Source organism: Chroicocephalus ridibundus, chromosome 5, assembly GCF_963924245.1.
Source record: "Chroicocephalus ridibundus chromosome 5, bChrRid1.1, whole genome shotgun sequence".
Lineage (NCBI taxonomy): Eukaryota > Metazoa > Chordata > Aves > Charadriiformes > Laridae > Chroicocephalus > Chroicocephalus ridibundus.
In genome coordinates this window covers 67,925,116-67,942,890 of record NC_086288.1, presented here as the reverse complement: position 1 = coordinate 67,942,890, position 17,775 = coordinate 67,925,116, and the positions used below count along the sequence as shown (strand labels likewise).

Below are 17,775 nucleotides of genomic sequence, written 5' to 3'. Positions count from 1 at the left end.
CATTCTCCCAGTAAACACCTTGCTGCTCTCCCGGCTGACTGGAGGGGGACTGACATGGAAGGGACTTTTACCAGGAGCTGTGGTTCAAATCCCACAGATTCCATGTGCGCACGTACCATATTGAGACAGACAACCCCAGCTGAATGGGATGCGATCTGTTAATCTTGTGCTACCTCTGTATCCAGCCATGGGTTTTGTAAAGGCTTTTGACTTTCTTTTTCCCCTTGTTTTCCCAGCAAGGTGTAAAGACAGGGGAATGGTAAGAGGAGACATCTGCCTTTTTCCATAAATTTCTATTGTAAACACGTTACTCGGCACTTCTTCATTATCAAACGGGGCCTGTTGCACATAAATCTCACTTAAATGTTAATCAGCTTCAAGTGAGCTGCAGTCGAATGAAGGCTTTCAGGTGAAGTGACCCAGAAGGGATCCAAAGTGAAAGATGAATCAGAGAGCAGTCTTCTGGCTTACTTGGTATTCAAGGCTTTGGTCAAACAAGCAGCTGTTGCCTTCTCTCCTGTGTTGGGTAACACAAAGCTTTTCCCACGTTTTACTTTGTTATTGATGCTGCAGGGAGCAGATACTCAGGAATCCCCAAAGCCATACCTTTCTTCTCCAAGAGGAAGCACAGAGTTCGGTTTTCCCAACAAATGCCCAAAGCAAGGCTGCAAGGTTCCCGCTGGCCTTGGAGGAGCTGACTGCCACCAGCCTGGACCACCATCTCCAGGTCCCGGCTACTGGCCTGCTGTGTAGGACTGGTTGTGTGAGCTCGTGGGCATCTAGGTGACTTCATGAATTAATGAAATCAGTAGTATTGTTTGTGCACTGTCAGAAGGGAGAAGGAAGGTTCATGTGCTAATTTTGATTGATGATTTGAAAACAGATGGTGCTGGCAGGGTTATGCGTGATGCAGTACCACAGGTTTTGAAGAACTCGGATTTCCTCCTCAGTCTCAGCAGATTTACAGAGACGGGCCCTGATCATCTAAAGGTTTATGCATATTCACGATCCGTGCATGTAATTAGCCGATTTACTTTGTTCAAGCTGTTCAGGTACTTAAAGGGAAACACTGGTGTGCGAGCCTGAAACACCATCAGGAGGGTTTTATTGTCTCTCAGTAGCTGAAACTGATGTACTGGCTGCTGTTTCATTTTCTCCTGTGGTTGTGCTACACTGCCTTGCTTATGAATGCATGCCTTGCAAGCAGAAATATTTACAGAAGCTGCAGGACCAAGTGCTGGAGAGGCTCAATGGAAGCATTACGTGCACCACTGCAGTACTGAGGCAGGGCTTGCTGAGCTGAGGAGCGGGCCAGGTGCCACCAGCAGCGCTTTGCTGGCACCCACCAACACCCCTGCGGGTGGGAAGTGGCTTTTTGGCACTTCTTCAAGTGGAATTTCACAGGACAAAGATGAGATGTTTCTCCCAGCCTTGGGGTCCTTCCAGGCCACACGGTGGAGACTTGCTGCAAACAGTAGAGGTGTCAACATTTCTTCAAGAAGAACCCCTGGTATCAATACAGGTTGGGGTATGAAGGGATTGAGAGCAGCCCTGCCAAGAAGGACCTTGGGGTACTGGACATGAGCAGGCAATGTGCGCTTGCAGCCCAGAAAGCCAGCCGCATCCTGGGCTGCATCAAAAGCAGCGTGGTCAGCAGGGCGAGGGAGGGGATTCTGCCCCTCTGCTCTGCTCTAGTGAGACGCCACCTGGAGTCCTGTGTCCAGCTCTGGAGTCCTCAGCACAGAAAAGACATGGACCTGTTGGACCAGGCCAGAAAAATGGTCAGAGGGCTGGAGCATCTCTCCTCTGAGGACAGGCTGAGAGAGTTGGGGTTGTTCAGCCTGGAGAAGAGAAGGCTCCAGAGAGACCTTATTGTGGCCTTTCAGTATCTAAAGGGGCCTACAGGAAAGATGGGGACAGACTTCTTAGCAGGGCCTGTTGCAATAGGACAAGGGGTAATGGTTTTAAACTAAAAGAGGGTAGATTTCGACTAAATAGAAGGAAGAAATTTTTTATGATGAGGATGGTTATACACTGGCACAGGTTGCCCAGAGAGGTTGTAGATGACCCATACCTGGAAACATTCAAGATCAGGTTGGGTGGGGCTTTGAGCAACCTGATCTAGTTGAAGATCTGCCTGCTTATTGCAGGGAGGCTGGATCTTTAGAGGTTCCTTCCAACCCAAACCATTAGGGAAAAAAAAAAAAGAGTCCTGCAGCAGTTCGTGGAGGAGAGCGTTAGGTGGCCTATACATAGGGTCATTACCAGCTCCGTCAGAAAATCAACACGTTGCATTTTGACTAAAACTAACGTCTTTGTGGGTAGCATCTGCCCTTTGGCAAGTGCAGAGCAGGTCTGTGTCATCAGGACTGTTGTTACCCTCCTCTTGCAGGGACAACAGGGTTGCAGGCACTTCTGTGGCAGGACTAAAGTGTCAGGTAAGCCCCTTGTCACCTGGAGCATCCCACTACAGATACCACATCCATAACACTCACCAGACTCCTCCCTGCCCTCACCACAGGTCTTAACAGTCACAGAAGTTACTGAGCCAGGCTCTGCGTGGTGGCTCGTTCATTTGGCTGTCATTAGCCTCCCAGGAACAGAGAAGCGTTCTTACCAAAAAAACTCATGAACTCATTAAATGTCAGCGCTGCCCTCCACATTGGTCATCTTTGATCAGAAAAGTAAATTCATGCTTGTGAGAGAAATGAGACTCAGCAGGCTGCCCCCAGTCCACCTCTCTGCCTTTAAAATGCTGTTGAAAATGCTCTCATCTAAGGTGTTTCCCACCTATGAGGCATAATTATGACTTGTATTCTTTTATGACCAAAATCTTTGATCCTGGTAGAATTCAGTCTTTAGTTTAACACAGTTTTAATTGTTTGACTCATTTTTATCTCTGCAGTCCTTTGAGTCCTGCCTCCACTGGGAGATAACGTGCTGACTAAGTGCATTTAGTATTATCTTACAGGTTCCCTTAAGACTGGAAATCCTTGCAGTTGAGCTTTGGTCTCAGATTAACTCTCTGCAGGGTGAGATTTAATGTGGCCTCAGGGGTTGTCCATGCATCAGGGACTTGGCAGGGCAGTGGAGGTGTCCTGGCTGGCATGGTCTTCTACAGCAAAGCACAGTAGTTCTGTTGGGGCAGTTGCGGTGTGCCAGGGCATTGCCAGAGCTACTGATCAAAGGTTGGACCACAATTTCCTGGGCTGCTGCAAATGGGTTTTGCTGTCAATGTGTTGTGTCCTCCAAGTCCCGATGACTTGCTTTGGTGGCCTTGTCCCATGTTAGTTTTTATTAACAATAAAAGATGGTTCTAACAGATAGCTGTATGGCTAACAGAAGGGGCAGGTTATCTTCTGTGTGCAACTCTTTGAAGGTGGTGGTCTTATAATTAGAAATTCTGGTATGGAAGTGCTGCTGGGGCTGTGCGGATTTCTGTTTATTCAAACAGGCTTCTGCGCAGTGCAGGCGATTTGGCAAAACAACACAGGATGCTCCTCCCAGGATCATCTTGTAAAGGAATGTTTTCCAGTCCTCAAAGGAGTAATATTGATTTGAAGTAAATGCTTGTCAATGGTAATAAATAGCCATGTAATGGCCAATCACATAGATGCCTTTCAATGTTATTTTACGTTAATGCAGACACATGTTTCAGCTGTTATGTCTGCACGCCAAAAGAATAGACCTTGATCCAATAGTGAGGTGTGCACAGCAATCTGCTTGTTCATGCAGCTTTGCAACCCTGCAGTGATGGTCACTACCAGCAAGTTTTTCTTGCATGTAAAAGGGGGGAAATGGTAGGAAATCTGTGTCTGTTGACTGAACAACGTTTTCGTATTGCAGTTAAGATATTTGTAAGGGAAGGTATTTGGACTCAAAAATGTGAATTCTGAAAGTTAAGGCATTTAAAAGATGGCAGCTAAAGCCAAACATAGAAAATAAAAATCCCAAATACTTAGAATGTCTGGAAATTCCTCGTTTACAGCTCTTGAACCAGGCAAGGTCTCTTCAGAGCTTCAGGGTATTTATTGTATGTGGGACTTCTGTGCGCCTGAGCATTTCCAACTACCTGCTCTGCAGATCATTCAGGAGCATCAGTAATGTTGAAAGCTTACTTCAAAAGACAAAAATCTCTTAAGGTTTTTTACGTGGTGCTTGGTTTCATTTTTCCCCATAGCTGCTAATTTTTCATAGGCCATAGCTGAGCCATATCCCCTTCTCTTAGACTTACTACTACAGTCTGGCTAGGAGTCTTCAATTTGCTTTTGAAATGTTAAGGCAGGAGAAAACCCTTCAAAAGCAAGGCTTGACACATACACAGATGAGCCAAAAAGTATCGGCTTTTTTCCAGGACCAAGATTTTGGCTGGAACTTGGCACCTCCGTGAACTTGCGGTGCAGCAAAAGTGATCAACGTGCCAAAAGACTCTTGCAGATTGTGGCCGAGGTGCTTGGGCGTCAGGCTGGAGCTAGGAAGCCTCAGGGCATCTTCCGTAATAGCCAGCGCCTTCCTGGATTATTGCTTTGTGATTTTTTCCTGCAGGTCATGAGCAATTGGGTGACACACTGTCCCTCCCTAGGGTGTCGCACATGCTGGCAGGGTGACAGCCGATGCAGCCCATGGGCTGCATTCCTCGTGCAGGAGAGGTTGAGGTGGCAACGTGCTCCATGTGCTGCCCCGCTGCCTCCTGTCTCAGCTGTGCCCTATTGCATGCCATCACATGTTGGGATGCAGTGAAATGGAGAGATCCCTCCAGCTTCCCTGTGTTTCTGCATGGTTCTGTTATGTGCAATTGTTTCTGAATGTCAGCTCCCAGTAGTTTGGTTTGGGGTTTTGTTTAAGTATTATTCCTCAGGCTTTAGGTTGCAAGGCAGTTAAACGGAGGAGCAGCCTGTGCCTGTCACTGAGCATCCCAGACTGTGAGCAACTGCCCCTTTCGTTGCGAGGGCTCATTCATGACAAAATCACAGAATGGTAGGGGTTGGAAGGGACCTCTGGAGATCATCTAGTCCAACCCCCCCTGCCAGAGCAGGGTCACCCAGAGCAGGTTGGACAGAAACGCATCCAGGTGGGTTTTGAATATCTCCAGAGAAGGAGACTCCACCACCTCTCTGGGCAGCCTGTGCCAGGGCTCTGCCACCCTCAGAGTAAAGAAGTCTTTCCTCATGTTGAGATGGAATTTCCTGTGTTCCAGCTTGTGCCCATTACCCCTTGTCCTGTCACCGGGCACCACTGAAAAGAGTCTGGCCCCGTCCTCTTGGCACCCACCCTTTAGATACTTATAAGCATTGATGAGGTCCCCTCTCAGTCTTCTCCAGGCTAAACAGACCCAGGTCTCGGCCTTTCCTCATCCGAGAGGTGCTCCATTCCTGTGATCATCTTTGTAGCCCTCCGCCAGACTCTCTACAGTAGTTCCTAATGCTGCCAAATTAAATATAGATAAGTTACTTAACTGCAGGACAACCTTCATATCTCATACAGAGCTGGAAATCCAACTATCCATCTGCCACAGTTGCCGGCTCTCCCTGGATAACTTCAGTACAAAATTCTTCAGTTCACTGGGCATCTACAATGAATGAAGAAATTGGCAATCCATGCTACATTAAACTCTGCTTGGAATATAAACTGAAGTGTTCATGTATATAAAACCTGTGGTTTAAGAGGGGAGGGACAATATGGGGTTTTGTCCACCTGGAATATCCCTCCTATCTCTTCATCAGCTGGGATCTTGCTCGTAATTGGTTATAGGTAAAGAGAGAAGGCACTGAAAAGTGACTTCAGGCAGAAGAGGCTGTTGGGAGCTCCAGCTTCCCTGGTTTGGTCTCGTTCTAGTAAGCCACTGAGCGTAGCTCTGCTGGGGACACAAAGTCCCAAAGAAATCTGGAGATAGCAGGAGGGTTGCAAAGTAGGACTGGGCTGTGGTTGCTTGGAAAGGCAGAAGTGCAAGAGCGAGGAGTGCAGTCTGGTACAGCAAGAAGATAACTGAGTCGGGAAGAAGCCTGGCTTTGCCTGGCTGCCATCCTTAACACGCCCTCCCTGCTGCAGAACCAGCTCCAGGTCCCCACCTGTGGACGGGTTAATGGATGTCTTTGTCCAAGAGGATCACGAAGGCGAATTAGCTCTATGGGACCATGGTGATGGGGTCTTGGAGCAGGGGCAGTCCATAACTTGGTATCCAGAAAATTGGGATGTGTCCAAACTCTGATGCTTTCTTTACACCATGCGCCCACTTAGACTTTTTCAGAAGAGCTCCAGATCTTAAACAGCCTGAGAACAAAAAAACGTAATCCTGGCATTTCCATCACCCATGCTAAAAAGCTATACTACGTCGTGGTGACTAGTCAGTATGGTGCAAAAATCTCTTTTGTAGGGCAGCTTTATTTAACTTTTGAAAAAATAAGGTCAGAAATTTAGGCCAATTAGTGTGAGCAAAGCTCAGCAGGTTCACATCTCCCTTATGCAAGCAGATCTCTAATTACTATCTGCATATTTTAAACACTTTATGCAGTCCTTTGAAATGCGATTTTTCTCTGACTAGAATCTTGTATGCTGTTTCTCGGATTTTTTAGGATTTAAGAGCTGCATATGTTTTCTGTCGTAATCTATAATTCTGACCACACTTCATCTTCAGTAAAATAGTTGAGTAAATTTTCCCATGTATCTACCATTGCAATTGGAGATATGGGCTGTAAGTTCAGTAAGTTGCCAGGGTTAGGAAACTAGTGAGCTCTTTAATTATATAGATTGAGCACCAAACTTTAGGTATGTGTTTCATTGGGATGCAGTTTATTACATTTGTAGATCTGCTTTGTCTAAGGCATGTGTCATTCTTTGACAGCTGAGAATTAACAACCTGTTAAATTGAAGTAGGACTTGCTGTTTTGGAGATACTACTGATTCTAATGCCTTAATTTGTTTTGCTTGTTTGCAACTTGTCGATTCATTTTGTTTACGCAGAGACTTTGCTTATGTGGCAAGAGACAAAGATACAAGAATTCTGAAATGTCATGTGTTTCGATGTGACACACCCGCAAAAGCCATCGCCACAAGTTTACACGAAATCTGCTCAAAGGTAGGTGGATTTAAAGTCAGCTGGGTTCGTCTGTTTAGAGGCCCCTGAGCCTAGTACATGCTATCAGCAATTGTGTGCAGCGTTAGTTTATATCACTGGCAACGAGAAACAGGGTAGAGAATTTGTACAGGAAAGGATGGGAATGGATGGGAGTAACGGGAGGGTGAGCATGTAGATCTGAGGAGGATGGTGAGTGCCTCTGATTTGAGAAGCGTGTATAGAGACTGAAGGTTTTCTTGAATAACAAAGAAGCTGCGGGTTCAAAATGGGAAAAGAACACACAGCTTCAGTTAATAATAGATGGTGATGTTGAACTCTGTAAATAAATCAGACCTTGTTTGAATGGTATTATTCAGTGGTATTATCCTGCAGGGAAACAGTTGCTAATGTTACTGCCCACTTAAAATAAAATCAGGGAGAAGAGGGGATTTAAGCTACTTTAGTTACAAGTACTAAAGGATCTTAGTTCCTGCTTTGTCTGTAATACCGAGAGGACTCTTCCTTTCAGTCATTTTATGTTACAGATTTGACACCGTTCCCTGGTCATTAATTTTGGTCTTCTTGCCTGATCAGTTCACGCGTATCCTCTGCATGGTCCTTTCATCCAGCAGTAGCAAGGCAGCACATCCTTTGCAGTCGGCAAATCTGATTGAAGCACTTTCTAGAGAGGCGGTTAAACCAATCTACTTGAAACTCATTTTTCTTCTTTTATTGAGCTATGGTGGATCTGAGGCTGCATCCCCCTTTTTAAAAATATTATGCTGCTCATTCTGGTTTTCCTTAAAACATGTCAGTTTGCACCACAGGAAAAGTGGACCGTGGGGATGAATAATCTTATCAGTTATCCCTGTGTGACTTGTCCCTCCTCGTGAGTCACAGCTCTTCTAGAAAAGCTAGTTAGGAAACCTTCAGGTTTTAAAATTCGGCTGATTTACTGTATCCCTCTCTTTAGCTTTTTACATTTCACGTTAGTGAATGGAATCGGTGCTGTCAAATTCTCCTCTGTAGCCAGTCATATAGTCTAAATATTTTTCATTTTTGCAACACTGCAGATGTGTCTACTGAACTTGTGATGTTTCACACAGACAGTGTGAGCATTTACACAGCGTGTATTTCTCTAACCTTCTGGGCAGCAGAGTTTTGCCCAAGGCAGAGGCAGAAGGTCCCTCAGCAACTATGCAAAGCCTGGCAGGTCTGTCTGGGCTTGGGCACCTGAGGAAATGCAGGTGGCAGGGCGCAGGGAGCTGCTCAAGGTTGGCCAGGGAGCTGCTCAAGGTTGGCCAGGGAGCTGCTCAAGGTTGGCCAGGGAGCTGCTCAAGGTTGGCCAGGGAGCTGCTCAAGGTTGGCCAGGGAGCTGCAGGCTGTGCTTGGTGGTTTGACACCGGGGACTGCAGCAGTGGCTGGCTGGAGAAGCCTGGACTTGGCATGTCCCTCGGCTTTCTCCTCCAACTCTCAGTTCTCACAGAGGTTTCCAGCAAGTCCCGCAGGGAAAAGTACGGTACACAGGCCCTACTACAGCTGCTGTTGTCCGGTAGGGTCAGCATCAAGTAGATGCTACAGGAGCTATACACAGGGGTACCAGAAAGGCAGTAGAGCTGTCACGCATGTAACTGTGACATCAATTTTAGATAAGAGAGCAACGAAGCATTTAAAACGTTAGCTAATAGTAATACAATAAAATAGGATAGTGTTGTTAAGTAGAGCTTGTTCCTTCGTAATTAAGCAATAGATGTAATTCTGATTCAGGGAAGCACTTGGCATGTGCTGACACACTGGACCTCTTTGCTGAGTCGGGGCTTCTTCCTAAGCTAGCGTGTATCATTTTTCATCTGCAGGAGGGAAAATTATCACGTGTCCCTGCAAAAAAAAAAAAAAAAAAAAAAAAGAGAGAGAAAAAAAAGGAATTTGCTAGAAGCATCTTCGGATGAAGTGTCATCTGTTGGGACACCAGTTATCTTTGTAGCCTAATTACAATTAACAGTCATAGTGTAAAGAAGCAGATAGCAACGCTTCATACGTGAGCTTTGGAAAACCGCTGTTTCCCTGGATCCCTTCTCAATCATATATTTTGAGGGGTTTTTTCCCCCTCTTTTGCTAGTATTATACATTTTGGGGGAAGAACAGGTTGTATTTTGCATGGGATTTTTAATTCAAGAAGAAACATAAAAATGGAGGAAAAAATTATACACAGCAGAAGATAGATCAGAGAGGAACATGAATAATGAACACTCTTCTCTGTGTGTTAAATATTTATATTTCTTGCTATATTACTCCTCACTGCAATTTTGCTGTTGATAAAAATGTCTAGAAGTTTTTTTTTCCTCCTCCATCTATCTTTTATCTTGGCTTGGATACCACTTCAGTTCTTCATGTAGTTAAGGTATGGTGAATAAACTGGAGGAAAATTAAAGTTGTTATTTAAATAGAATAACCTGTTTAGTCATGTAGTTTCTGACGTATTTCAGATTTCAGAAATTGGGCTTGTAATAGGAGTAAATTTTTACATGTAGTTGCTACTGTACAATATTATTTTTTTTAAAAAAGGTTGTATTATCACTATCTTCTTCAGATTATGGCCGAACGGAAGAATGCTAAAGCTATGGCTTGCAGCTCATTGCAAGACAGGACAAATGTCACCCTTGATGTTCCTCTGCAAGGTACTGTGTGTTACAGAGAGTATCCTTGGCATGGTCCTATTTTAGATTTGTTTGGTTTCTGATGCTGCTTTTGACCAAAAATGGAGCATGTTGGGTGGAGAGGTCAGGAGTGTAATCCTGTCTTTTAATTTCTGTATGTGACTCTATTACATGACCATTACCATTTTTATTGGTTGTGTTGACAGTTGCTCAGTTACGTCAACTTGTGCGTTTCCTCTTTCATTTTGAAATAGCGATTTTGCAGACGCAGTCTTACTTATTTGTGGCTGCTTGCACGGATTGCCTTGTTCGCATCAGAACACCTCATGACTTGAGACTGCACAAACTGGCCAAATCTTCCTTAAAAACAGAATATACTCCAGTTAATCCCTTGGATTCAGGGGAGTTGTAGGAGGACAACTCCTAGGTTTCAGCAGCAATTGTAGCAACTTCCAAGGCAAGATGTGCAAGTGGATTGTCATCCAACTTAAGGGTCTTTTGCACACTCAACTGCATGGTAAAAGAAAGTTGCCCTTGCCTGTCTTTATTAGTCATAGCTTGAGAGCTGCTATTTTGAAAGCATTCCAGGAGAACAAACACACTCTGTGTTAGCTTTATGAGAAATTACACACTTCTAGATCCACTACTTTATACTGAATATCTTACTCCTAATCCGTACATCAACTTGTGTAATTGTCTGCTCAGACAGTAGTATCGATTACTTGTAGACCGTGTTTAGCATATTAACCAGGATGGTATTAAAAACAGACCCCAGATTTTACATAGCTATCCAGTGAAATTTAGATCTGTATGTCTCGGAGACGCATTCATCTATATTTTCTGGTTTTGAATATGACAGCAATATAACATGACCTTATTCTTAGCTTCGATCAAGAATTAGGTGATGCAAAGTTATTCCTGATTCCTTTAGAAGTTATTGAGCATTTTTCTTGTCAAAGGGAGTGAAAAATTGTTTTAATCAATACAACACCTTCAGAGTACAATTACTGGGTAAACTGTTTTATGTTATTGATGAAATAAAAGTGGTTTTCCCTGCTGTGAATGCTGATAAACAGAAATGGATTTTTGTTCCCATGCAGTAGATTTCCCAACACCAAAGACGGAACTGGTGCAGAAGTTCCACGTCCAGTACCTGGGCATGTTACCTGTAGCTAAACCTGTGGGTATGTAACACTTATTCTCAAGTGACTTCCAAAGTACCCTGCATAAACTCCAAGGGCAGGACGCTGCTTGCCAAGTGTAAATGCATGATTTTCGAAGGGTGAGACATGAAGACATCTAGTATTCAGGGCCTCATTTGAACATGTGTTTTGCAACCAGGATATTTCGGGAGCTGCCAAGAAGGCAGAGGGTTTTTTCTGCTGTTTTCTCTGAATATGAACCCTGCTGCTAATGAGAAGGGCCCTAGAGAATTGAAATGGTGCAGCAGCTAAACAAGACGCAATCCTGTTTGTTTTGAGCCAGAGGCACCTGTTTTGTTTCTGCAGTTGAAGAAAACCAGCTTCACAACCCTTCCTTCCATCATCAAATTCATTTTAATAAGGAGTCCAAAACAATCTGTTTTCCGTACTGCTATGTGAAAATAAATATTTTGTTCTTGTTTTACCTATATATTTATTTTTCATTATCACATTTTCTTCTGTTTTAGGAATGGATACTCTGAATAGTGCCATTGAAAGTCTGATGGCTTCCTCGAGCAAAGAAGACTGGATGCCAGTTACCATGAATGTTGCTGATGCTACTGTCACAGTCATCAATGAACGAGTAAGGCAGACTGTCTCGTTTAGAACACGCCTAACCTAATGCGAGTGTTGAAAACCAGGAACACATAAACACTAGTAGAAAGAGTTCATTTGTACTAGAATTCATTTGCATATCTTCCATTTTATTTCTTTCCAGGGCTGTGAATCTGCAGAGGCTCTTACTGCTCGTATCAGCTTCAGCTTTATTTACCATTCCAAGCATGTTCTCAAAAATATAAATTACTATAAGTATTCACTGGATAATTATAACAAGTTCAGTGTTATACTTTCTAGGAGTTTTGAGCCTGAAACATCATAGGCTAAGCCTTAAGTAGCAATCCTAAATTCTAAACTGTACTTACTTGATTCTTGGCATGGAAGCGAAGAGTAATATTAAACTCTGTGTTTCACATTGCTCTCCTTTTGTAGAGCATTTTCTGTAGAGATTAATACGATGAAACTTTGAAAGAACATCTGTTGATGAGGTCTTAAACCAACACCTCTGTGCCGGGGCAGTATCCTTTGGAGTCCTAATAGCCATATATTTCTTCACAAAACAAGCAGTGCTTGAAATGCTCGCTGTGCCCACTGCTGACGCTCAAAGCCTTGGTCTTCTGCTGGCAGCCAAGCAGGGCACGTCCGGCCCCGGCCCGAGCACCCTGGCTACGTGCCGATAGATACAAAGGAATTCCACAATACTGCATCAGTCTCTCCCCGTTTAATCAACTTAAACTTGGAAGTTCCACAGAATATCCAATAGTAATGATCAATCCTTTGATTCGTAACCAGAATGAAGAGGAAATCATGGTGGAGTGTCGTGTGCGGTTCCTGTCCTTCATGGGAGTAGGCAAGGACGTTCACACGTTCGCCTTCATTATGGACACAGGAAACCAACATTTTGAGTGCCACGTTTTCTGGTGCGAACCAAATGCAGGCAACGTGTCAGAAGCTGTTCAGGCTGCTTGTATGGTAAGTGACCTTCTTCAAAGGCACCTAATAGCACTTAGATTTTTCACTGCCTCCATAAATAATCCTCTTTCCAAATTTGCAATTACATTAATTTCAATACAGAAAAAGAAAAAGCAGACAAAACTAGGAATTGGGATTCTGATATATTGTATTAATTAAAACACAAAGTTTTTAAGTTTGAAATGTCAATTTAGTGAACAAGGCCCCTTTAATCATGTCCCCTCCTAACCTCTGCAACATCTGTTTTAAGTCAGAAATCTTTTCTTTCGCTACACAAGTTACCTAACGCTGGAAAAACATTTTGCTGGGAGTTGTGTTATCCAAACCAGTGACAATGTAGCGAAAATAACCCTTGTTCAGGAACAGCTGAAACCAGAAAACTTATTTTTTTAGTTTTCAAAGGGCTGTTCATATGATTCAGTATGTAATTTAGTGCTAATGAACAGTTTCTGCCCACAAATTGACAGACCGGTGTCCCATTAACTTCAGCTGGGCTGTTTGTCACGGCCAAAATGGAATTTTGACTGTATTTCATGAGAAAGTATTAAGAGCGTATTTAAAATGCTCCGTGAAAGCATTGGATACAGTAAGGACTGCAGACTGGTTTTGCTTTGTTGCAGTTGCGGTATCAGAAGTGCTTAGTGGCCAGACCTCCTTCCCAGAAAGTCCGACCGCCCCCACCTCCTGCAGACTCGGTGACCAGAAGAGTTACGACCAACGTAAAAAGAGGAGTCTTGTCCCTCATTGACACTTTGAAACAGAAACGCCCGGTCACCGAGATGCCATAGCTGCGTAAGAGGGAAGATTCTCCTGACGTTTAACTGAAGATAACAGTAGCTACACTAAGGAAAATGAACTGACGATGTCTGGCCTTCCATTTCAAATTGCTGATGCTTGGTCTTCAGAGAATTTACCCTTATCGAAACAATGTTAGACAAGCATGTTCTCTCGTTCTTGCCACCATCGTGTGATATGAAAAGAAGCATGAATAATTTTTTTTGCTGTCAGTGAGTTACATCATGAGCAATGGAAGGTCTGTTTGTTTGTAAATACATGAACATTGCCTAAACTCACAAACACACACACACAAAAAAAGAATATGGCCACATCCCTCCCAGTGAACTCGTGCTAAAGTCCTTGGAGTGAATGATGCCTGAGTTGATAGTTTCACCGTCTTGAGCTGGATTTGTCACAAACCAATCTTAAATCCTACAGCACTTGGCTCTGTTTTCAACACTGGAGTGTAGGTACCAAGTATTAGCTACCATCGAATTACTGTAGATTAAATACCAAGTTTTATTTTTTACAGAACTACACCTGTTAGTTTTAAATTGTTCGTCAGCATTGGTCTAGCAACCACTTTGACGTCTCCCTGACATGCTTTTGAATCACGGTGTCATCATTTCGTCTCCTGGTTATACATTATGGTCTTAGAGAAGAATCGTGTTTAATATGAAACCAACGCTGAAAAATCTCAGAGGTGTTTTCAGCGATTGAGTTGCAGGGTGAGCCACTGAAGCTTTTCAGCTTTACGTCTACAAGCGCACCTGTTGGCTGTTAAATTTATTCTCCTAAATCTGTCATTAGTTCATCAAAAATACCATTTGTTTCACGCAGGGCTCATACCAATCAGGAGCAAGAAGGAACTAGTCAGTAATTTTACTATCTTAAAACTTTTACTGAGACTAAACTGTTCCATACCCGATCCATACGAGTGTTTGATGAAATGTTCGATTTAGCGTCTGCTTGCACCGTTCCCCCTTCCCCTCAGAGTTTGTTGCTGAATACTTAACATGCCACAGAAAGAACTATCATGTTCCTCGTTATTTACAAAATTCCCTGAAATTTCATTACTTTTAATGCTCTTGTGACAAAATAAGAGGGCTGTTTTCTCCCGGGATAGTGCTTCAGGTGGTACAACCCAGTTTTAGTGCTTTTGCTCCAAAGGCGTCATCCAATTGCTCTGATCCCCACGCCGCTTCCCGCAGCCCCTGACAAAGCCAGCCCGGTGCTGCCCCTTAAAATTGTGCCTCAGGCTCACGTTCAAACGCAGTTACCCGTCTGCAGTCTCTCCCTCTGCCGTCTTCTGTCTAGACCTGCAGATTGGTACGCATCTTGGAAATGGAACGGTAAAGATATTTTTAACTAGTGTTAAAAATGTTTTGCCTCCGTTTATAGATGTGTTCCAAATTCTGAACTGTCTCCCAAGACTGCAGATCTGGTCATAACTGTAATTTTAAAAGAACATCGTCAAGGTTGTTATTACAAGAACTCTTTTATTTTACTGTGTGAGAGACTGTTACAAACAAACTATTATCTTTTTATTTCCTTGTTTAAAGGAATTAACAGCAGCACCTGGGCAAAGCAAGTTAGGAACACAAGGGGAAAAGAATGAGGATTCCAGAAATTTCTGCATTGAAAAATGCAGAGAAATCATTACGCTAAAGTCGGCCTGCTGTATGAGCAGGTGTCAGCCGAGTGCTAGCTATGCAACTGTTGTCATTAAATTTAGCTCTGTAGAATACCCTCTGAAGAGTGGATCCTCCACCGATCTCGCGTCTCTCTCTGACCGTGATTCTGCACCGAAGCAATGGTTTCCCCTCCCAAGGCTCACCACCTACTCATCTGCTGTGCACCACCTCCTTTGGCCAGCTGGAGGAGAAGCTGCTCACGGCAGGTAGGCAGGAGAGCGGGCAGGCGTGGGGATGCCAACAAACCCGCTCCTTCTGGCACTACCAATGGTTTGAGCCGCCCACGGGGCCAGATCTCGGGGCGTGGAGAGGGCAGCGTGCGTAGGTGCTTGGTTAGTTCAGCATTGATCCCTGCGACCTCTGCTGGGAGCAGCAGGAAAACTCACTTCCTGCCATGGCTGCTGTCAAAATGGGTGGCTTTTGGTAGAATCGTGAGGTTGAGAGAGAAAAGCTTCCTTATCCATCATCATGCTAGCGAGTCAAACTTTATTTTGTTTTAAATTACAGAAAATACTTTTGACAGAGTCATTTTAAAAGTTCCAGCTGGAAGCGCCAGGATTTGGGCTTTGCAGCTGTTCAACGACAGTGAATTCTAAACAGTAGAATTAAATTTTGTAGCTGCATCTGCGCGGTGCTCATTCTCCCCAGGAGAGAGCCGCAGCCTTTAAAACTAAGGCAGCGCTTGGCAAGCAGCAACGTGCAGGTTCTCCTACATGGGTGGTGTCAAGGCTGTGAACATCTAGTGACCTTTCACTAGCAAAGGGCGTGCAATTGCAGGACGGGCTGAGGAGAAGACAGAAAGGTGTTTGCAAAGCCGTAGGTCGCTTCCCAAGATATGTTTTTAGAGTTTGGTGTCTGTTAACAAAAATGCTGTTGACTTTTGCAAATATTGAAGTGGTGCGCTTAATGGTCTTGGCTATATGTGGCCTTTTTGCTTCAGTAGAGCTCCTTCTTCTCCAAAAGATTAAAAATACACCCAGGTGTTTGCGGAATCAGAGCCTAATATTGCAAAGCCAGTTATCTTTTGTTAAACAATATATTAAGACACTTTTTTTCCCCATGGCCAAAAAAGTATGTATGGGGTACGTGTGTGTGTTGGAGCAACTGCCGCTGTTTTAGTTGATGTTATCGCGACCCTTCAGTTATCTATGCATTTTTTTATAATACCTAGTGATTCTGTAGGCAGGCAGCCATGTTCACTATGCCTTGTATGTCTGATGCCATATTTTAAATTAACCTGTTAAATACAGCTTAAAATATTTTTATTTTATTTATTCTATTTTTACTGAAATATCCTGCATTATTATGTTGATGTATTGTCTTTACTGGACGTGCTCTTGTAACATTCTCCACTCTGTACACTATAGGTTGCCTCAAAAAAGGCGGGCTTTGTAATTATTTGTAGTCACATTTTTATTGACGTCTGTAGAAAAACCATGTAAAGCAAAGCTAATTTCTTAATTTTTTTTTCAATGTGAGTAGTAAGTTAGAGGTAAGTATCACAATGTCAGTCATGTCATTAGTACGCTCCCTTGCGGAAGCAAGGAGACTTATATTCACGGTCAGCAACTAACAGATAAAAAAAAAGCCTTTCTTTCGCAATCTGCAGTGCTGGCTGTAGGTTTTATTTAAGCTGTTCCAGCTGGAGGGGAGCAGCGGGGTGGGGGAGACACAAGGCTGGCGGGGCCACCTGCAGGGCGCTTAAACAGGAGTCACAAAAGCTGCGTGGAAGGGCAGGGAATCCATTCACAGCAAAAGGAGCTCGTAGTCACCTCTGCCTGCTGCCGTCACCTGCCCTTTCCCGACAGAGGAAGAAAAGCTGCGGAGCATCTCATGGCTTACCCCACTTCTGGGTCATCAAGAGTTCTACATCCCTTTTCTTTTAATTTTAGCAAACTTTCATAGATCATTTAACTGGGGATCTGAAATTGTTAGTAAATCACCCATGGAAAAGAGAACTTTCTTATTTCAACAGCTAATATGGGCTCAGCCTTTACAGCATTACCATTAACCCCATTACTCCTTTCTCGGGCAGGTTAATTAATACATTGCTAAAACTTGGGCTGTGCAGTCAGCAAAAGCAGGTTTGATTTAAGAGCAGGAAGAAGGAAACACCCACCGGTTATTAGCAGAGCTCGGTCTCACGGCAAGCACCTGACTGACCCCGAAAAGGACAGCCTTTCCCTGCTGTTGACCACTTCTCCACATTTAAATGTAATCTGTTCTGAGAATAAATTTAGCTGCATAAAATGACTGTCTCAACTGTTACTGGTCCATGAAGTCCATGAAAGTGGGAGATTATTTCTTTTGTTCCGAATTGTGGTGGAGGGGAGGGAAAAACAGACGGGTTGTTGAGAGGCAACAGCAGTACAATGGACTCTTCTTATCTGTAAAGCTGCATCAGCGGGTTTGAGTTGAAAATTACAAGTACCTCGCTGGAGTACAGCAAATTACTTACATAAGATACAGGTTTACTGTAAAAAGTCATTGAGCTGACTCAGCCATTGAACCGAGCGCACAGGCTTCTACCTACAAACCGCCTGCAGTCAGCCCCCGGCGTTGCCACCAGGTGTTGTTCTGCTGACCTGCACAGCCAACTTCTTCACAACCAGCTCGTCGCTGTTCTTGGCAAGACAGGGAGATTTGGACTGGTGTAGCCTCTGTACGACTCCTGAAAGCAAGACCAGGCCAACTGTGGGACATGACGGTGCGTATTACGTTAAGTAGTGCAGAACTTCTAACATAAGACACATGTATGTTCATTTAGAAGTATTTTTAATTACGTTTAATAAATGAATGATACAGATTTTGATTTAAAAAATAGAGTTTAGTTCTCTAACTGCAGAATCTCTATTTTAAGC

At 43.7% G+C, this 17,775-nt stretch overlaps 1 protein-coding gene across 20 annotated transcripts in view; it reads left to right on the top strand.

Moving 5' to 3' along the window:
- The window catches only part of APBB2 (amyloid beta precursor protein binding family B member 2), a 190,858-nt gene extending 173,249 nt beyond the window's left edge, over positions 1-17,609 (top strand). For 13 of the 20 annotated variants that reach the window (XM_063336967.1, XM_063336968.1, XM_063336966.1 and 10 more), the window contains 6 exons: positions 6,961-7,075; positions 9,645-9,732; positions 10,812-10,895; positions 11,381-11,496; positions 12,264-12,443; positions 13,064-17,609. In XM_063336967.1, coding sequence (XP_063193037.1) covers positions 6,961-7,075; positions 9,645-9,732; positions 10,812-10,895; positions 11,381-11,496; positions 12,264-12,443; positions 13,064-13,231 — 751 coding nt within the window. In that variant the 3' untranslated portion in view covers positions 13,232-17,609. The remainder of the gene's footprint in view (positions 1-6,960; positions 7,076-9,644; positions 9,733-10,811; positions 10,896-11,380; positions 11,497-12,263; positions 12,444-13,063) is intronic. The other 7 variants (XM_063336972.1, XM_063336978.1, XM_063336984.1 and 4 more) reach the window with 2 other exon arrangements.
- Positions 17,610-17,775: the final 166 nt, after the last annotated feature.